Below are 23,009 nucleotides of genomic sequence, written 5' to 3' on the forward strand. Positions count from 1 at the left end.
TGAAACTAACAATAAATAAAAAAAAATAAATTAAAAAAAAAAAAAAAAGAAGTGAATGCCCAGGCTAAGTGGTACTCAGAAGGCCTGAAACATGATCTCTTCCATTGACGTCGCACATTTGCCGCTGTAGCCTGGGAGGGGCGTGGGACGAGCTACTGAAGAGAGGTGGGGAAGATCTGGATTGAGTGGAAGGTAGCAGCCACAGGATAAATGAAGATAATTAAAATTAAATCTTCCAAGACTCCATCGAAGCCCAAGAATACATTTCATCGGAAAAAAATATACCATTGACTAGAAAAAGAAAATCACGTACAGTATTTACAATAAAATTTGGAAAGAGATATGAGAAACCAGGTACAGTTCTCCCTGTCCTAGCTACCTTCATCCTCAGAAAAACGAAACATGAATGGCATACAGAATACTCACCCTTCAAACTAAAGTACTTAGACGTATAAAAACAAGTATCAGGTGAAGTGAGAAGGAACTAAAGGAAAATGAACCCACCTATATTGGAGCAATGTAAGTTCTTGATAGGGCTGCCACAGCAAGCATAGGGGATTAGGAAAGCAATGCCAAGGCAACCAAGCCAAAATATGAAACCAAAAAAAAAGGAAAAGTAAATATGTGCCTATAGACATGAAGAAATAACTTAAAAAATAATAATTTAAAGAGCCTGGCTCCCTTTATTCTTTTTTGCTTTCCTCAGCATTCCTATGCATATTCCATAGAACAGCCAGAGTGATCTTTTCAGGAAGTAAACCAGATTATATCTTGACACTATCCAGTGGCTTCTCATTGCAATTATAATAAAGTCCATATTCCACTCTGTGACATACCAGTCCCATATGCTGTGACCTCTGTCTACCGCTCCTACTTTATCTCAGATAATTTATCCTGTATGTACTATATTCTAGTCATTTTTGTCTTTTTATTATTCCTAAACAAAAGGTCTTTGTGGTTCTTATTTGTTGTTCAGTCATAGATCAAATGTTAACTTGTCAAAGAAGCCTTCCCAAAACAACTAATTTTGCCTTTTCTTATGCCCCACCTCTGAATGCCATTTCATCATCTTATTTATTTTAAAGCTATTTATGGTCTATCTCCTCCCACAGTGGAAGGTCTATGAGGACAGGAGTCTTCTTTGTCTACCATTGTATTGCCAGTTCCTTGATTAAAGCCAAGTATATAGTAGTAGGTGCTTTGAAAATTGAATTTTAATGAATAAATGAATTAGTTACAATGAAAGTGGCCATTAAAAGTGCTAAGAAAACAAATTGAGGATAAACAAAATAATTAAGGAATGAGTACATTATTATGTTTTCATATAATTCTTTTCATGTAATGATAACATCTTTTTTTTTTTTAAGTTAGTTTCAGGTGTACAGAACAATGCAATAGTTACCCTTTTCACCCTCACAAAGTAACAACCCCCCTCCCCCCATCCTAACATCTTTTTTTTTATTTTACTCTAGGTGTTTTTTTTAAACATTCAAGGAACGGTTATTTAAAATAACAGTATAACAACTTATGTCACAGAATGTTTGAAAGAATCCCATAAGTAAAACTAGTTCTTAAAACGTTGTTGTCCTCTAATAACTATAGTCCTGTGAACTAGGCTACATAATTTTACCAGTTATTCTGATTTTAAATTGTGTTCCTTTACTGAATGGTACCTACAGATTTATGATCAACTAAGTGTTTTTATAGTTTCTTAAACTGCTTTGTGTGCACAGCATTAGATATAGTGGGAAAAACAAAAAGAATATCAAAGATGTTTTTTATCATATCAGAGAGAGAAAACTTTACAGTATAAACAGTTAAGCAGTCAGTAGGCATATGTTTTTACTGATGTCCAGTCACCAAATCTTTTACATAAACTTGCAGTGAATAGTAACATAATGTTCCTCTATGTACCTGTCCGTTTCTTCATTATTACCTAACATGCACAAGATGTAACCAGTGTCGTGCCAATAATGGACATGCCTTGGCTTCATGTTCTGCCTCCTATTACATCCTAATAGCCCTGTCTATAATTTTTTCTGTTAACTATTAGAAGAACAAACTTTATTGTAAAGTTAAGGCCATATGATACGTAGGCAGGACCAACTCAAAATTCTGAATTGGCTTATGTGTAACTGTTGATTATAAACTTGAATACATTTAGACATTTAATTATTATATTGTGAAAAAAGAAAAATAGGATAAACAAAAATACAAATGTTATGAGTAATGTTTAAAGATTTATGAGGTTAAAAAATAAATTGCTTTCACCTTGTTAATTTAAGACCGCCTAAAACATATAAAACTATTCTAAGAAACTCCCCATGTCCATCAAAGCAAGAAGGTAACACAAACACCACTTTGATATTTCTTTGTGTACACTATACTTGTCTTTTTGGTACAGTATTAACTATATTTTTCACTAACAGTAATTAATCCCAAGTTTTGTTGGTTCTTTAATTTAGAAATTTAATTTCTATAGTTTTTCCTTTATAAAAATCTGTAATGAGCAAGAATATTCAGACATATATAAATTACCTGACTTATATTAATTTTAAAAGGTCATTAGTATATCATCATAGTTCATAAATACTTTCCTAACAATATAAGAAAGAATAGTATTTAGCCTCATTAATAGAAAAGGCTTATTTCCAAGTGTAATTCAAGTAATATGAAATACACCTGCATTCATTATTACTAATCACTGGAACCTTAGGCTGGTTTAAGCAACATGACAAAATAGCTCAAAATCTCCTGTTTCATTTATAAAAACTTACGACTGTACCAGTCACACATTTATAATCACTTTACTCATATTAACTGAATAATCAACCATAGTAATTGTAACAGAGCCTTTTGTATGTCTCCCCAGGGACCAGTAAACTACAAAAGGTTGTTAAACATGTATCTCTCACAGGATGACTGTGTCAGCATTTTAGGGGCAAAATCATACAATACAAGAGAGTAGTTCATGTTTTGGAAGTCATCTAATAAACATTTTGAAAGCAGAAAAAATGTATACCCCTTTCCCCCAATGATTCAAGTGATAAGAATATTTTATAATCCTTTATTTCTACTAATCATTACTTAGTGAAAAATAAAAATAAAAGTAGAATTGCACATATAGACAGTTTTGGTTAAGCAAACCCATTTTTCAATTTAAAACATAGTAAGTGTACTAATATGACATACTTACACTTAACATATTGTAGTTACAATATATGTACTTATGTACTTATATATTGTACTTGTATAATTATTTAAAAACAAATGTAAAAATACTTTATATTAACTGTACAATAAAATGTTAAATATCATAAGAAAGTAGATCTTGGAAAGAATTGTTATCAATTTAATTTAGATATATTAAAATCTATCTGATTTAAGAATTATTAACAATTGATTTTAATTTAGAAGACTTGTATAACAGTAGGTATTCTATACAGTATTTAAAGATACTTAATCTAAAGTAAGTACAGACTTTTGTGTAATACTTATAGTGGATTTTATGAAACTGTGATAACTGCTAGGTTTTATTCTTTTTAACTATTATTTTATACCAATAAAATATAATAAAATGTAATATAAATAGAATATAATTTTTATTAAAAATATAAAATATAAGGGTTTCTTCAAACATGTGATTCATAAATTTTTCATTTGTTTAAACTTTCATAATATTTAAAATGTTAAAAAAACGCCCCTTTAAAAATAATTGTCCTATTGTTCTACTCATGCTCAATATATGACCATAAAATGGTATAATTTTTATTCTTTATATTTGTCTTCTATAAATGGCTTGTATTATTAATCTTGTTTACACTTTTATTCTTCTTGCACCCTAAGGTAAGCCTGTGTCTCTTAAATTACATTTATGTCTTTGAAATTTTAAGTACAAGATGCTGTCAAAAGAAATGTATTCTCCTAATTATGCCCAGAACAAACACCTAAGAGACCCAGTAGAATCGTAAAATGCAAAAAACATAGGAATCTTTGCAATATGGTCTCTTAAAAATGGCCTGTTTGGCAATCTGATAAGTTGTAAAACTTTACAATAACAGGTAATTCTACCACATTCATTGTTTGGTTTTTAAACTCCTATAATTCTAAAATAGAATAAATGTATTTGTTATTATGCTGTAGACTTCTAGAAATACTTTAATGTATTCTTTTAGATTCCCTAAAATAATATTTTTATGTGAGTTAAAAACTGACTTAAAAATTTTTACTCTGTATTTTGGGCTATTTAGGATATTCTAAATTTAATGCATTTGTTATCAAAGGGTGTTTCAACTTTGAAATGAAATTTAAATAACTTCTTAACTAAGATATTAGTAATATCTTGATACAGATAATCCCATTACTATAATTAAGATGATAAAAAGCTGTTTTATGATAAACAACTTATATTTCAAAAATACACATTTATTTCAAGAATTTCTGCATCTAGAAAATTGGGGTGTGTCGAGGGGATGAAGGCCCAAAAATATCAAGAGGAAGCAAACTAATTTGCTTGTAATTATTTATAATCAATCTAAACTATACTAACAGCTGTATCTTTAAAAAATCTAAGTTATTGCTCTGAAATAGAGCCAATATTAATATAAAATATGTTTTAACATTCCTTTCATATTATGTTAGGTTTAGTAAGACTTATCTCTGGTAGGTCAAAGGTCTGTTGTGAACTGATCTTGCAAAATCAGAAAGTTCCATTGTGAAATCCTGATATTTGACATATAAACAAAATATATATTATAGAAATTAGACATAGGAGCATGCATGGCAACTTAATTTGTCAAGAAAAGGCTTAGGTAATTGTGTGACTCTTTCAGGCAAAATACTAAGTCTAGAGGAGAGAATACAACACAAATTTCAGCATCTTCAAATTTGGCCTAAAGTAGCATTTCCACTTTAAACTTTAGTTTCTGGAAAAATTATCGTATAATAAGAAGTGTGTTTAATTTTGATATGGGGGGAGTTCTATTTGCAAGCACATAAAATCACAATGTAGACAATTAAAATTGTTAAGAAATTAATGTTAGAATAGATGTGAGGAACATATTTTACATATTTTAAAATTCCTAAATATCACCTGAATATTATTATTAAATGTATTGAACTCCACTTTTGGATACAATATTTCTGTATAACTGAAAATAGAATACATCAATTATGTTTGTCCATGGAGTAAAATTTAAAAAGTAGAGTAAAAAATGGTAAATGAATATGTTTAATGATTACAAATTAAACCTATCTTCACAAATGTTAACCTATCTTTATGTAGCATTTGTTGAATTATTCAGCAAATTCATAAATGCTTAAATAATATTTATCCTGAGGCACAAGACTGTGCCCATTAGAGACATATGATAACTATTATAATTGGAAATAAAAACAACATTTAGACCAGTGGAAGGAAATTTGAACTGATATAGGCCTGAGAGTCAGGGAGAAAGATAAAAGCATTAAAAATTTTATTGAGGTGCTTGGCAAATTGTACTGCTGGGAATTGAATAAGTTCATCAAGAAACAGGTGAATAAATTTGTTCCTCTGACCTTTAGAAACTCACACTCCAGTGGGAGAGGTCAACTTTAAGTAATTGTCACAAAGTACAATGAATGCTGTAATAAATATGCGGAAGCTCAAACAAGAAAATGTTAAAATGCCTGAAGTAGTTGTGGGAAGAACAAAAAAAAATAGGCTTTGTTTCTGTGAAATGAGAAGGAGCTATGCATTGTTGGCAGAGGGGATGACATATACAGAAGTACAGTGTTGTAACTAAATAGGACCTGGGCCGGGAGGAGGAAGGTGCAAGGAGGGGTCAGTCACCTTTAGCCTTGTGTGTACACCTGTCTTGCCTTTATTGCTTCTGATTTCTCCTCCTGCTCCCTCCTTCCGCCTCCTCCTCCTCCTCCTCTTCTTCCTCTTCCTCCTCTTCCTCCTCCTCCGCCTCCTCCTCCTCCTCCACCTCTTTCTCTTTCTTTTTCATCATCATCATCACCATCACCATCACCCAAGCAGTGCCTCAAACTGGTTACACTCTCTTCTTAACACACATGTATCACACAGTGTGGCTAGAGCATGGGAAAAGCGCTGAGAATCATGAGATGCGAGACGAGAGCTGTGTGAGCTGGATTGTGACTGCCTTTATATGCCATTTAATATGGTGATTTTAACACACTGACTTATTTTTGAATGTTGAAGCAACCTTGCATTCCTGACATAAACCCCACATGATCATGATTTATCATTCTTTTTATATATTGCTCTATTTATTTGTCTAATATTTTATTGAAAATTTTGTGTTCATGAGGGATATTGGACTATATTATTTTCCTTTAATGTCTATCTAATTTTGCTATTAAAGTAATGGTTGCCTCATAAAAAAATAAATAAAAAATAAATTATTAATTGATTGTTGAGGGAACCCTAGAAGCTCTCTCTGGTTCTTTTTTTTTTTTAATTTTTATTGGGGAATTGGGGGAAGGGGAACAGACAAGTCGCTGTCATTTTTGTTCTTCAGTCTAGTTGTGGAGGACGTTGCTTCACTGGCCCAAGTTGGCACCATCATTGATTGCGCTCTTCCCGGGCAAGGCAGATCCGCCGCTGGCTTCTGGACGGCCGCTCACTGCGGCTGCTGGCCGCTCACGCTGGCTGCTGGCTACATACGGTAGCCCATGGCAACCCACTGCCACAGGAGTTGCAGCCTATGCCATCGCCGGCAACTCACGGCAGCCCAGCTCCAACTTGAGCTGTTGTTCAGCATCTTAGCTGCAGAGGGCAGTGTCACTGACACTGGCCCTCATATGTGGGATCCGAACCGGGGTCCTCTGGCGTCCCAAACCAGTTCTTAACCATCACACCACTCGGCCGGCCCTCTCTCTGGTTCTTTAAAAGTCACCTTGTACCAGAACCACAGGATTTAAGTCCTAACAAGTCATTGAAATTCACTAAATTTAGAGACTCTGATTCCTTTGAAGTATAATATCTCTAATAGTAGACAAGAATGGATGCTTGTCTTTAAGTAATAAAGGCCCTACAAATTTCTAAGATTTCTTGGAAATCTCCAGTTTTATCCTAAAAATTGATGTCACTTTTATATTCTATTCCATATTATAGCCATGCAATATTGCATATCGCTAGGTAAAAATGATATTCAAGAATATAAGCCATATTTATCTCATGGCATTAAATACATTCTAACTCCTTTTCTATATATCATTGAAGTGTGTGTATGCCCCCAGATTGCCAATAATGTTAAATTGGCGCTGTAAAAAGAGTGTTAGTGCCACGTGAGTCCTTTCTTTTTGAAAAGAAATGATAACCATTTTCAACAGTTTTTAGTGAATAGTTGTCCAATTGTTATATTTATAATTACCATTTTGAATGTAATTAACAATTCTTAGTTAGTCCTATATAGCAGAAAAATTTACACCAACTACTTTGAAATCTGTGAGAGACATTTAATGTTTTTTTTTTATTGGTGATTTTAATTCATTATTCTGATGAGTAACTAAAAAGTGTTAAGTCTTCTCTTCTTTCGAAAAAGTCCATAGAGCAACAATTGCATGTGTTTAAAAATTGAAAATCTAATTCTGGAAAAAATTGTTCTACCAATGATAATTTGACTTGAAAATCTATATATTCTGCATTGTGGGAATGTTACGTATTAATTGTGTATATTTCATGTCATTAGACCCTCAGAAGCTGCTTTTAGTTTATAATTGATAAAATTTATTGTAGAACTTTTTTGGTGTCAATAATCTCATAATATAGGTTCCTTATCATTTTTCTTCCAAATATCTGCATAAATCACTAACCCAGAAATTTAGAGGCAGTGTAAAAAGGAACAGTTTAACTTGAGCATATCACATAAAAAGACCCTCATTACCTTGCCTTTGGCTCTGTTTCATAATACTCAACAACTACTCCATCTGCAGCTTATGCTGCAGTCCTGAAACTCCTAGCAGTTTCTCAAGCACCCTATGCTTTCTCAATTCCCTGCCTGGAATGTCCGTCTCCACTCTTCTCTGTCTCCCCCTTGGCATGCCTCCCCAGCAGTCAGTGTGCTGTCTTACCTGTGGTAATTGAAATGGAGATGGTTAGGATATGGACAAAAATGCTAATGTGGTACAGGAAGCAATAAGTGTTAAATTTTTTTTATGTTAAAAACAATAAAAATGTTAAAATTATATGGAAGAACTATGAGAACCAGAGAGAAATTGGTAAAAGGGAGGAGGTAGTAGTGTTTAATTATAATTTAGATACGCAAGGTGGGAATAATGACCTTTTTGATTAGAGTGTATCAATATGAGGAGGTAAAGGAACAAAAGAAGTTCATCAGGAACAGCAAATAATTTGATTACATCTACATAGAATATCAAAGTCAGGAGTTAGACTTTATTTTGATAAATCAAAGATTTTTAATTTTAATAAATGAAAGATTTTTAATCAAGAGATATTATTAGCCTTACGAGAGTAAACCCACTGTTTATATATCAGATGTGTGAAGTAGTAGGTTAGAATTGCCTGATGATTCTACTGTTATTTCTCCTCTAAATAGATAAGAATTGTATTTGAGGTATGAAAATAAAGTAATGACACTGGTAATATTATAGAAAATCTCTTGACTTCTTCCAACAGAATGTCATCCCTACAACAAGGAGAAAGGATGAATATTTCTATTTTGTTGCCATTACCCAAACTATTCTTTGAAAGCTTTTGGAATTGCCTTTAGAACCCATTTTGCATTCATTTAAGTGTTGTTTATAGTGGTAAATAACATTTTTATTCCATTGCAGGTGCTATTTTAAGACTAGCTAATTCATTTTGAAGAACTGCTTTTGCGAGTTCAAACATGTTGTTTCCAATTTCCTACTGTAAATCCTCCCTTGTTTCCTGGAATTACACAAAAATTTGTGTTAACATTAGTTAACTTTACGTTATGAATTTTTTGTTGCCCATGTATATTTTATATGCCTGCTTTTATTAATAAATACTTTATTCTCATAACCTGGGAAAGGATCGAATAAATTTTGAATAATAGAATAATCTGGGTTTAATGTTATACATATATATGTATAACATTATATATATAATATATAATATATAATATATACAGTCATAAGGTTATTTTGAAATTCAAAGGGTAAAAACACTGAAAAGCAATATCATTGTTCTGTGTAATTCCAAGCCCATCCCTAAACCTCTTAAGAGAATTCTGTTCATGAAGATAATAATATTTTGATCACTTTTAAATTTTAACTGAGGTTTTCAAACAATGATTAAAGAGACTATGTGGGCATGATTTTCTTTTTAAGGAAAAAGAACGGTTGAAGCAAGAAAAACGTGATGAGAAGAGATTAAATAAAGAGCGTAAACTCGAGCAACGAAGATTAGAATTAGAAATGGCGAAGGAACTAAAGAAGCCTAATGAAGACATGTGCTTAGCAGACCAAAAGGTAATTTGTCATGTAAACCATTTTATTAATACATTTATTAATTATTCCTGTGTTCTCACCTGATTCCTTTACCAGAGCTGCCATTATGAAAGCCTTCTGTTTTTAACCAGAGCAGTGATCTCCAAGTCTAGGTCAATCTGCTGCTCCTGGGTGGGTACCAATATACCTCATCAAAGCTCCTCAGCTGATAATGGCAGTTCTTAATATATAAGTGCATTACTACAAACTTTTTTAATTTAAGGAGAAAAATTGCAGAAATCTGCAAAGATGAATTATAGAAGTAGATAGGATTTCTATATTTTGTTTGGTCCTTCCTGGGCATTTAGGTACAGAAAGATCTAGCTCTTCCTCACATCCCCATAGATGATTAAATAAATTAGGATTTATAATCTATAAACTCCTTCAATGCTTAAGTATGGTAACTAATTTTTTTGAGTAGGTTTACTACATACTGGCCACTATGCTAAGAGCTTTCCATAAATTCTTTCACTTCATCCTCACCACAACCCTGTGGAGCTGTCATTAGTGCCCATGTACAGATGAAGAAAGTGAGACACATGGAGGTTAAGCAGTTTGCCCAAGGTGACACAGCTAATAAATGGCAACTTGGATTCAAGCCTCAGGTTGTTAAACTCTGGAGTCCATACTGTTTATCATCTTGAAAGCCAAGGAATGCGTCCAACCAAAGTTGTGTGTTTACTCTTTCGTCATGCTTCACAAACATGTAACATTACTAAAATACATAAAAGTAGAAATTTAGAAAGAGCAAAATAATCTTGGTAACTGGCATGATTTCACACACTTCTGAGTAGAAATCAATTATGTTTAACTATAGATAAGAAGATGGTATTTCTAGAAAATTATATCAATACTGCATATTATCTTTATTATACTGTCTGAGTAATATATTCTACTTGGTCAATAGCATCTATATTTACTTATATGCCATATTCAACTGACACACAAATAATTATTGTCTCTTGATTTATGTAAGCTCTTTCCTAAAGTGCTTAAAGCAAAATTTTAATACCCTACTTCTATTTATTTTCTTAGAATAAATGCTTCTAGATAAAAATAAAAGTATACATACTAGTTTTTGTTAAATTTAGTCAAATTTCCTAAGCACAGAATAGGTATATAGATAAGTTAACATGTTTAATAAGCTTAAAGCAATTTTTTTAATCCTTAGTGAAATTTATTTTCTTACATCTTTTATTTTTACTTAAATCCGTATGCCCTATATCAGATATATGTCCATTTTAAACCTCACTTTTGTTAGCTTTGTTATATAAATTTTTAGAATTATATAGAAATGTGTATGTCTGATACAGTTTAGGAAAAAAGAAAACTCAGAATTAAATGGTTTTCAAATGGAACAAAAGATTTATATAGTATCAGCCAGTTCTGTGCTTCCACACAATATTAGTAGAAAAAAAATGTTTGGTTAGTTATTTAAATGCAGGATGAAAGATGATTTTTTAACAAGGACCAATTTAGATAAATAGAAATACTTGTAGGTTGCATTTTTTTACAATCAAAATTTAAAGTACTGTTATTGAATCCCATTCATGGACAAAATATTTTTAATTTAGATTTATTTAATTCTTTAAATGTCTGCAATGACTGGTACTACAAATTAGTCATTAAAATTTTAATATGTGAACACATATTTAAGAATTAGCAGCTTTCTAATTTTAGTACTGAAACTCAATACAGTATTAATATTTCACTGCATATGGGAAACCTAAAGACTGCTGGTTGCAGTATAACTGGATTCTTGATAGGATTATGAGTTCTGGTCATTTATCAGCATTCATTAGCCAAAGATAGTACCAGCCTTTGCAAACATACAGCCCACGGATGTACACTGTTCATTTCTGAGCTACCAAAACAGTGTGAATTATAAATCAGTCTCCATGATTAGAACAAACCAATGCATGTGCCCTACTGAGTATGTCTATGGTAAAGTACTTTTGAAAAGTTTATTTCTTAATGGTATCTAATTTTTGACCCAGTTATATAACCCGTGTGTTATCAATATGTAAGTTAATTAAAATTAGTGTTACTCTTTTGCAGAGGTCTAAGTTCATACTGAGTTCAATCAAAATTTATTGATGGTTACTTGCATTCAAGATCCTATGCTTAGTACCATGGGGTTGCAGAAATGTACCCAGGGAATTTACCATCTGGAGGGAAAACCCACTGGTGCAATGCAAGAGAAAGAAAGATAACAACTTATTTTACTTCAGAAGATAAACAATCATGGCTTTTAAATTTTATTTTCAGCCTTTGCCAGAGTTGCCTCGTATTCCAGGACTTGTTCTCTCTGGAAGTACATTTTCAGACTGTCTCATGGTGGTGCAGTTCTTACGAAACTTTGGTAAAGTTTTGGGCTTTGATGTGAATATTGATGTTCCCAACCTGAGTGTTCTTCAAGAGGGATTGCTAAATATAGGGGACAGCATGGGTGAAGTCCAAGACTTGCTTGTGAGGCTCCTCTCAGCTGCTGTTTGTGATCCAGGTCTAATTACAGGATACAAGGTAAAAAAAAAAAACAATATAAAAGTTGTGGTTTTTTTTAATTTGTACTATACGTGCACTGATAGCTGTCTATAGCATGTTAGCAGAAGATTGTATAGAATGGACTGATCAGTTTTTTCTACATAACATTAAATGTAGATTTGCTTCAGGCTTCAATTGTTACAAACCTAGAAAAAACTGGTTCATAACACCACAGAATGTAGAACCTTCCCATGTTACTCTTTTTTCCTCTAGTTTTCAGCAAAAACCAAGTTGATTTAAGGGAATACCCTTAAGTGATATTCAGCAAAACAGAATTCATAATTCATGAAGTAATTAGAATGTAAGTGTGCCTTCTGAAATTATACTGTGTTCTCTGAATCACTGAGTCATGGAGGCTAATCAAGGCACCCTGAGACCAGCATGTGAAGACCACGTCTCGGTGGATACTCACTGAGTTCAGAGTTATCCTGGTTCCAATTCAGATACACATTTCAGTCAGCCTAGCTGTAGGTAATATTGTATAGAGAGAAGCTTCCAGATGCACCTGTTACTTTTTCCTCCGTCTCCCTATTCACTCAGTATACCAGACAATAAAACCCGTGACACCTTTGAGCCAGACAGCACAATAATAGTGCTTTCTGAACCCCCCCATCTTTCCCCAGTCCCTACCCATAATGGAATGTCTAAATAAAGCCTCAGAGAAAGTATGATAGACAGTTTCTACCCGTGAGTTTATATATTCCTCTCCCTGCCTCACTTTTAACCAAGTGTTTGATGAGGGAATAGAAATTGAATTGTCTATCATTTCCTGCTTATTTTTGTCTCCACTTCATCAAAAATGTACATAAAGCCCTTGTCAGTAATATCTAGATCAAATAATACCAATATTTTAAAGTCATATTGTTTTATGTTATGAATGGTTATGACCAATACTGATAAAAATGACACGATTTTATAGGCCAAAACAGCTCTTGGAGAACATTTGCTGAATGTTGGTGTGAATCGAGACAATGTTTCCGAGATTTTGCAGATTTTTATGGAAGCCCACTGTGGACAAACTGAGCTTACTGAGAGCCTGAAGACCAAAGCTTTTCAGGCTCACACGCCAGCACAGAAAGCCTCAGTCCTGGCTTTCCTGATCAATGAACTGGCATGTAGCAAGAGTGTGGTGAGGTAAGCATATGCCCAGAGTTTTCTGGTGATTCTTTCTGTTTTGAATTTTCTTACACAAAGTAATGCAAATTGCTTAGAGAGAATTTCAAAGCTACAGACTGGCTCAAAGAAAAAAATTTAAATAACACTTAGTATCACCATTCAGAGGTGACTAGTAATATTTTAATGTATTTCTTTGCAGTCCATCGAAAAGAAAATTTGGATCATACTGTATATAATCTTTGTAAACTCTTTTGTTTATTTAAAATTTTATTATTTATATACTAAAATGTAAAAAATATTTTTTCTTGCTGTGGTGCCAGAATCCAGCACTGTTGTAAGAATCCAGAATTTTTATTCCCTTGGCACTTTGAGCCACTCGGCTGGCCCTTCCTTGGCACTTTTGACAATAGATGACTACCTGATTTTCCTTAGTATCCATTCATAGAATTATCTAGCTACTTTTGATTTTATTATGTGCTACTGCAACTTTAATATTATTAATTTATTGATATATTAATTTGTACTTTTTAAAAAAGTACTTAATCTCATTTAAGTGTCAAAGTAAGTCCTCCACTGTAATATTTCAAGATTTGGTGAACAAATCCATGTTCATCTTGTTCTTGCTATTACAGATTTTAATTATATTACTTTTAGTTCTTTACCTTTTTGGGAAAAGGGTCTATCCAAATATTTCAGAGTTATGCATTTCTACTACTGCTGGACATTTTAAGTTTTCTATACTTGTCTTAACTATGATACTATATTAATATAATTTTTCATTTGTTTTTGTTATTGGCAGTCGTCATTTTTACTTAACAAAAAACTATATCAATTTCCTTACCAAATTAATGTGTTGCATAATGGATTAATTTATGTTTTCAATGAATTTTTGCATTGGCAGTGAAATCGACAAGAACATTGATTATATGTCAAACTTGAGGAGAGATAAATGGGTGGTAGAAGGTAAACTCCGCAAGTAAGTCCTGTTTTATTAAAATTAATTTTCTTTTTTCCCTTTTTACAAGTTTCCCAGTGAAACATACAAATTGCAAAGATAGAATTTAAACTTTATTTTTTCTAAGAATTAGAAAAGGTAAAGCTTAATTAAGATGAGATAAGAAATTAATAAAATACAGGGACAGAATTTGCATTGGACAAAAGATAATGAGATTTATTGAGCTTATATGCTTCAAACTTAGAAGAAAGTCCATTTATCTTTTTTCTTTCAAAGAAGTCAAGCAATCACATTTTCTAAGATTGTTGTTACTATCTGGTTACTTTAGTCATAAATAGAATCTGTTTGGAACTATCACTTTTTTTCTTAATTGCTTTCTAATTAAAGTTTGCTTTTACAGAAAGTCTAACATATCCAAATGTATTCAGCATTAAAACTTAATTAGCTTCCTGCCAGAAAATATAATGCTGAAATTATTCAACTTCTATGTTAAGAGAGTAGTTTCTTTGTGGTAATTTGAATTGAAATTTATTCAGTATTATAGTATAGGATCAGGAATGATCACTTGATCATTGCTGGAGTTAGTCTTTTCAGCATTCTAAGTTTTATTTATTTTTTTAGATGTGTTCTAATTCGAAAGAGATATCCAGAATTATTCTTGAAAGTTAATATATTCTGTAATTTCTGGAAACATATTGCTTACATTTTCTTTATTCTATTTTTTTTTTTGTCATTGATTTATTGCTTACAGCGAGAAAAATACTGTTAGGTATTTTCACTTAAAACTCACATTATACTCTTTAAAAAAAGTATAGAGAGGAACCTTTACTTCCATATCATCATTTTTTTTTTCATATTTAAAGGCTCAGAATCATTCATGCTAAGAAAACAGGCAAAAGAGACACTTCAGGTGGCATTGACCTTGGAGAGGAACAACATCCATTAGGCACACCCACTCCAGGACGAAAGCGAAGAAGGAAGGGAGGAGACAGTGATTATGATGATGACGACGACGATGATAGTGATGACCAAGCCGATGAGGATGAGGAGGATGAAGAAGATAAAGAAGACAAAAAAGGAAAGAAGGCTGATATCTGTGAAGATGAGGTAATCAAATTTAGGTTGATTTTAATACCTAACTAAGACTGTAATATACTGAAAAATAACACAAAATTTGGAGTCAAATGGATTGGGTTTAAAATCCATTTTGACACTTCCTTGCCTCCGTATCTTCACCTGAAAACTGAATATTATAATATTCACCTCATAAAGTGTTTTGTGATGGTTAGATAAATATTGAATAGAATGCCTACATGTAGAAGGCGCTTACATTGAATAAAAGAAGTTAAGTTTTTCTGTTTAGATAATGACTTGAGAGTTCTCCAAAGAACTGTGCATATTCTTAATTTCAGGTATTCCCTTTCATTCTATTAACATAACTGTCTTATATTTATACAATACTTCATGCCTCAAAAGTGTCGTCAGCTTTAGTGAACGGATGTGTTTCTCAAACACCAGTTTATTATGTGTGTGGCTTTGGGCACTTTTGATCAAAGATGTATAAGGCACTAAAAGTCCTCTCTCAATTTAGTCACTGAGGAAGATTTGCAATAAGAAGTGTGATATGTTAAGTCTTAACAGCTTTGATAGGAGTATGTACAGTGTTCTAAGCAGGTACAAAGGAAGATCATTCCTTTCTGAGGAATAAAGTCTCGCAAAGGCTTCCTGGACCCATTAGCTGCAGCTACAAGCTGGGCTGAATGTTAACCTGAGGAAGAATCCAGGGAAAAGTTTACCAGGCAGAGAGAATAGCATTAGCAATGGCACAGAAGCCTGAAACCACAGTGTGCTTTAAGGGACTCACAGGTACTTCGAGTGTTACTGGAGAGCCTTATACACAAGTACAAACTAGGATTTCATACTTTTTCAGTGATAGGAAGTCATTGAAGGGTTTTAAGTAAGGGAATGACATGATGAGACTTGATTTTTAAGTGGCTCACTATGGCAGCTCTGTGGAAGATAGAAATAGATTTGGGTAGGGCAAGATCAGAGGTGGGAAGATCAGGCAAGAGATTTTGCAATAGTTTACATGAGTTGAGAGGGGTCTGGAACTAGAACAATGGTAGTTGAGATGATTGATGCCAGCAATGTCAGCACAGTTTCATTAGAGAAGTGAGAGCTGAAGCCAGGCTACGATTGATTGCGAACAATAGGAAGTGAGAAAGTGAAGGTGGCTGTTTTAGCATTGTCCGTCAGAGGAAAGGGTAGCTTCTAGAGGGGGACAAAGACCAAGGACTTTTCAGAGGAAAGACTTGAGATGATTTTTGGTTGAAGGGAAAGTGTCAATAAAATGAGAGAGAGGGATTGAAGATTAAAGAGATAAAGAGAATAGTTAATGGTATAAGATCCCTAAAGATATTGGAAGGTATTCAATCATAGTGAAGGGACTAGCTTTTTGAAGAGTAGTCAAAAGGGGTGGAGTCAAGGTTAGAGAGAGAGAGAGAGAGAGAGAGAGAGAGAGAGAGAGAGAGAGAGAGAGAGAGTAAGGGAAGCTACCATAAGCCTTGGAAATGGATATGTGTAAAAGCGAGATAAAAATTCAAGTTCACCTTTTACCAAAAACATACTAGAAATATTGATAGGGCTACAGAATGGTACTCAAGAAACAGTATACTCGTACAGCCAACCATTCCTTCTGCCCTCAATGCCAGAAGTGTTCAGCTAAGGAAATCCAGAAACAACTCTTTCCCTTTCTTGCATCAACTCAGTAATGCTAAAGAAATTAAGAAGGCTTAAAGGGATGGCTTTAGTGATGGAATATGTGAAAATAATATCTAATCAAGACCACTGATAAATTACTGAATCACAGTTTTTACTGATTCTGGATAATAATATAAAGGTACTTACAAGATAAAGTACTACATAATTCTCTGAAGTAAAAATAGCATAACTATAAAATGCTTTCATAAATTCCTCCCTTAACATTATATTTTAAACCAGAATGATAAAATCACTGGAGTGAGCTTTACTTCTTTTGAGAGTACCAATCTGAAAAGGAGACCACACTGAGATTCCTTACAGAAATTATTTCATGATGTTATATTTTGAAACCATTGGATCATATATTTTATGCTGTGACAAATACTGTGAAAGGTATATAATATGGATATTAGAATTGTAATTACCTAAACACAAGATACCATTTATAACCAGTCTGCTTTATTTGTCAAGTGGAGCTGTTTCCATAGCAGGAATTAAACCTTTCTGATCGATATTAATCATCTTTTCACAGAATTAGCGTCCTTTCTTAGCATTTTTGTTATAAACTGTTTTAAAGTGTTAACTCTTATCATTTTGACAACTCTCTATTGAGATTTCAGTATATTCTACCGGGTAGTTATCCCACTGAATTAGTATTTATTTACCGAAATTATTTGTTTTGCCTGGCTTCCTTTTTCACAAGGAGAATCGACAAAACATATATTTTTTTCTTTAAGGGAGATAAAGACTATTAAAAATTGATGATTTAAAAATTGTTGGTTGTTAGACCAGATGTGTCATTTAAAATAGTATTTTGTTTTTTTATGTGTTGAATTATACAGTTAATTAGATTATAGGGTTTCATTGATCAGAATCCTCGCAAATCTTATTAATGTGAGAAAGTAGTTTAAATTTTGAAAAAAATAATGAATATTTTAGGACAAGAAGCCACATTATCATTTCCTTTAAATGAATTGAGAGTTAATCTTTGTAATGAAGAACTGATAGCTACTTAACAATTTCCCAATAAAATAAAGTTTTAACTATGTAATGAACCTGATTGATAAGATAGGCACATTATTCCTCTAAAAATAGGTTTGGCCTCTTGATTAATGTATAGGTGGAGTGTTAGTAGTTATACCTCTTAAAGAACTGATTGCAGGGAGCCTTTCCGTTGAGACTCACTTGATCCCTTTCAATTAAAAGATACTGTTATTGATTAAGTTGTAGCTCTTTGTCTAAAAGATGATTCCCTCTTCTCCTCACTCGTCATTCCTTCAACGCATGGAGTCTTTCCCTAATACTTATATTAATGTTGAAGCCTATGTGAGCTTTGACCTCACAATTTGGCATGTGAGAGGTTATATAGACAATTAACTCTGACACATAGGGATATGTAATGACTCTCTTTTGGTTGAGAAACCATGGAGAACCATGGCTGGCAAAGATTCTGTGTTCTTAGTTTTGTTGTTGTTGACCTTCTCTCTGGTCTTTCAAATTCCTCATATCTCTTAAAAGTATAAGGATTATTAGCCAAAACTTATTTAAACAAAACTTTACTAGACATTTTGCTTCTTTTGCATCATAGGAAGTCTTAGAAATGGCAGTTAATTTGTCTGATAGATAGCTACTTTGATGTCTTATTTCAGATATTTGTTGATTGAATTGTGTTTTTAGATCATCAAACATTTATCCTGCTGGTCAAAAGATCGCTTTAGAATAGTATAGATATGTAAGTATCTATTCGAGAGTCAAGATTTAAGGGTCAGCGAGCCTGTTCTCTTTTAAGGTTTCTTTAATCCCAAACAGAAATCATGTTACTATTAGCAAAAATAATATGCCTAAATGCCTTTGTAACTTGGTTCCCTACATTTGGATAAGGAGTGGATAAATGATAGATAATGGTAACGCTATTGAGGTTTTCCTTTCACTGGGGAGATAATCATACTAATTCAGAAATATCTGTTCATGAGTAGTTGGTGGCAGTGTGGTTTTTAAAAAATGCTCATAGAAAATGAACATCAAAAACAAGTCCTTATTTTTTTAAACCTAAGATATATATGAATCTTCTCATTAAAGTACAATTTTCAGAAAGAAGGAAAGTAACCTGTTTACGTATTATGTGCCAGCAACTCTGTTATTTTTTCAAATCAGTTCTTATTTAGTCCTTACAAAAATTCCATGTTACAGATGATGTTATCACCAGTTCACAGTTAAGGAAACAGACTTAGAAGAGTTTAGTAATTTGCCTGTATTAAATAGTGCAGCTTTTATTATACTTCATGCTTTTCCTCTAAAAGTACCCTCCAATTTGAGGGTACTTTTCTTCTATTCATTTTCTTGAATGAAAGATTTCATATAATCACATATAAACTTTCCATTTATTAAATCAGCACTATATGTAGTAGGGATTATTTTCCTCCTAGAAGCTCAAAGTGTTCAAAATATAACTTACCTTCTTTGCTCTTTTTCTTTTAGTTTATGGTACCTATATTTTTGCAGTCTCCCAGATTTAAACCCTTAACATCATAATATACTTCTTCCTTCATCTCCCTCACCCATCTCTGCCTCGTATCCATGAGTTGCCAGGATTTAACAGTTCTACCTGTGTAATATCTCTTACATCCACTTGCTTTTCTCTATTTCTTTTACCCTAGTAAGGCCTGCATCTTCCTTTTTTCTTTATCATTGCAGCAGTCTATTAGCTAGACTTGCCAATTCTAGTCCTTAACCTGCTCCAGGCCATTTTACAACTATTGACATATTAATCTTTGTGAAGCATAGTTCTGATATTTAACCCCCCGCAAAGGATTATATTGTTGTCCATTGCCAAATATTTGCAGCATAAGACAGTTTAGGCCTAAACTCATCTTTGCCTTATCTCTCACCTTACCTTTTCATTTGCCTTTCATGTCGAGATATATCAAACTCTCTTTCTGGAATGCCCTTTCCTCTTTTCTCTGATTAATCAGTTCCTAACCATTCTTCAGTAACTTCTTCCATTATAGCCTCTCTTGGTCTAGATTCCCATAGATGTAATCTCACCTTCCCCTGAACTCCATGACTCTTAATCTCTACCTCTCTGAGGTCCTTATAGCTTGCTTCCTAATGTTTGGTTTTTTTTGTATTTTAGTGTAGTGTTTTTGTGTCTCCCTACCAGATTATTAGTTTATAAAGAGCAAGAATGGACTTCTCTTCATTTGCATAGGGCCTATCCTAGTACTTTGCATATAGGAGGCTTTCATTCAATATTTGCTGATTGATTAAATAAATAAATCTTAAAAACAGGTAAATGATACTGTATTTTGTTTATGTATAGGATGAAGGTGACCAAGCAGCAAGTGTTGAAGAGCTAGAAAAACAGATTGAAAAACTGAGTAAAGTAAGCACTTTCAGTTTACAGTTTATATCTTTTTTTGCAGCGTTTTAAAAATCTGCCTTGTATGAGATCAGTTGTTTTGGCTGTTAAATAAAAAAAAGTTTTTTGTAAATAATTAAAATGAAGAGCTCTAGAAACATTTCTCACAGTTAAACCTTAAAAGTTGAATATCAAGGTTAAAAGCCTATTTCTTAAGACACAGCACTAAACTTAATCAAGGGGTATATTCTTCAGCTCTTTATTTAAATATAAAGTATCTATAAATGCATGGTTTTATTTCTTGGAATTAATTACCTTTAAAATTCTGCCAAATTTCATGGTAACAGTTTCAGCATTTTGTGTTTCAATTTACATTAATATATTTGTGGATTTTATTGCATTTATAAACTGTATATACCGAGGGCACCAAAAAATAGTATGCAAGTGGACACTTTGGTCAACGTTGCTCAAGCAGTAGTTCACCATAATCAGAAGTGCCTGGACGCTGATGGTAACTACTTTGAGCACCTCTTGTAATTGCAGAAGTTGAATGTGACTTGTATTCATCTATTGTTATTGGTGTATATTGAGTATTACAATTTTAATACAGTTTTCCTTTCTTAAAATATGTATACATTTTTTTGGCACCATATGTATTTGCATACTTCTCATTAAAAACTAATTTCAGTAGCATTAGTGAAGTTTTAGATGAACTTCTTGTTAAAAAATGAGTTTTTAAAAGTATTATGAGATTAATATTATGAGATACCTATATGTTATATCAATATTAGATTCATCACAAATTTATCCCAAAATTTAGTCATATGTTGCCTAGGTTTACAGATGAGTATGAAAATAAGCAAATACAGCTATGGTCAGTTATATTCATGAGATTATTTGTTATACACTAATCAATGAAATTGAACCAGTTTGCTTTGGCTCAATAAAGTACTTGATCACATTGTTAATTATCAAGTATAAGGCATGATTTACTATAAGACAGATACCTGATACAGTAAAACTTATCTTTTTAATTTATGGCATGAAAAAGATTCCAATTACTCTCAAAATAATTTTTATCTTCATAAGTGTTACTGAAATTGAAGACAGACATGTAATACTTAGCTTTCCTATCTTTTCCCAGCAGTGAAATTTATTTGCTCTAAAGCCATGATACGATAAAGTCATGTACTAATTTTTAAAGCTCTTAACTTCTATAGCTTAATTATATGCATCATTTTTTAACAGCAACAGAGTCAGTACAGAAGGAAGCTCTTTGACGCTTCTCACTCTTTGCGTTCCATGATGTTTGGCCAAGATCGTTACAGACGCCGGTACTGGATTCTTCCCCAGTGTGGGGGGATTTTTGTCGAAGGCATGGAGAGTGGTGAAGGTAGGAACTGTTAATCTATTACAAAATAATGTAAAAAAACATATTTTCTGAAGCCCTGTTTACTTCTTCAATGTGTTTTGGGCTTCCAGAATCAAATTTGCTTTATGGATAAACATTGTAAAACTTTGATTCTTATTCCTTTTTAACTCATAATGCTCCTTTCACTGATAAATATTTCTTCCCTGTCCATGATTTTTCTTCTGCTACTCTTTCTAACGTAAACGTAAGCTATTCTTTTCCTTACTTAGTGGACAAAACTCTTTATCTGTATTATCCTTCATAGTTGCTGCTCCATTTCCCTTCCTTCCCATTGTCAAATGTTCCAACATGTGGTTTATTCTTTAACCTCTGCAATAAGCATCCATCATGACAGTATCTCTGGAGGTAACTTGCTCAAATCTTCGATTCTTCTCATAATGCTCTTTCTTCTTGAGATCTTGTTCATGTTTGAAATTTGTGATCACCTCCTTCGCCATTAAACTTCTTTCTGGAGTTTTTTGTTACCACAATATTCCTTGATATTCTACCTTTAGACTATTCTTTTGCTGGCTGCATTTCTGTTGGCTGTTACATTAATTAGCACAGCACATAATGAATTTACGTGCTCAGTAAACTGTCATAAATTGAAGTTTTCAAAACTCTGTGATTGGGCAAATGTTTAAATTCTGATGGGGCCAAAAGTGTTATATCAGGGCATACAGATTTTATGATGTAGCTGCTGCCCTGTGGTGGTACAAGGAGGCAAAAACTTCTTTCAACACATTTTATTTTTAAATACCCACTATGTGCCAGGCATTTCTAGGTGCTGCAAGAGGTTCAAAGATACATAAAACATAATCCATGCCATGTAGAAATTTAACAGCTCAAAGGGGAGAGAGGATTGATTAATCACATAGCTGTCTAAAACAGAAATTATATAAAGCAGTTGTTTTTAAGCTTTTTGTTTGTGGCAATGGAACCACCCTTATTTTTTCCCAATAAAAATCTTATGTGGGGAGCGGTTAATGAAATAATGCATGTGAAGTATTTAAAATAATGGTGGCATGTAAGAATTGGCATATAATAAACAGTATTGTTATGATTTTGCATAATAATATATTTCCTGTGGATTCAAATTATATGAAGCAAAAGTGTAAAATCGTGCATTAGAATGTATGAAGGCATGCTCTGTCTTCCCAGGACAGGAGTTGCTGGTGGAATCAGGGAGGGTACATGTCGGCTTTAGTGGTGTTCTTTTGAAAATTTGATGTAAATGGGTTAGCATGTTGATTTGACAGGATAACATGTTACATTCTTTTTATAATTGTTTCTTAATATTTTAAAAAATATTTTAAGCATGGAAAAAAATGAAATGATAATAAATACAGCCCATTAATTAATTGAAAGATAATAAATAAAAAACA

The 23,009-nt window shown here is 32.8% G+C and overlaps 1 protein-coding gene across 1 annotated transcript in view; it reads left to right on the forward strand.

Moving 5' to 3' along the window:
* The window catches only part of BAZ2B (bromodomain adjacent to zinc finger domain 2B), a 277,499-nt gene that overhangs the window by 224,108 nt on the left and 30,382 nt on the right, over positions 1-23,009 (forward strand). The window contains exons 21-27 of the mRNA XM_019636819.1: positions 9,322-9,462; positions 11,749-12,003; positions 12,944-13,158; positions 14,042-14,116; positions 14,959-15,202; positions 20,175-20,237; positions 21,462-21,606. Of these exons, the coding sequence (XP_019492364.1) occupies positions 9,322-9,462; positions 11,749-12,003; positions 12,944-13,158; positions 14,042-14,116; positions 14,959-15,202; positions 20,175-20,237; positions 21,462-21,606 (1,138 nt within the window). The remainder of the gene's footprint in view (positions 1-9,321; positions 9,463-11,748; positions 12,004-12,943; positions 13,159-14,041; positions 14,117-14,958; positions 15,203-20,174; positions 20,238-21,461; positions 21,607-23,009) is intronic.

The sequence above is a fragment of the Hipposideros armiger genome, unplaced genomic scaffold (genome assembly GCF_001890085.2).
Source record: "Hipposideros armiger isolate ML-2016 unplaced genomic scaffold, ASM189008v1 scaffold_30, whole genome shotgun sequence".
NCBI classification, from domain to species: Eukaryota; Metazoa; Chordata; class Mammalia; order Chiroptera; family Hipposideridae; genus Hipposideros; species Hipposideros armiger.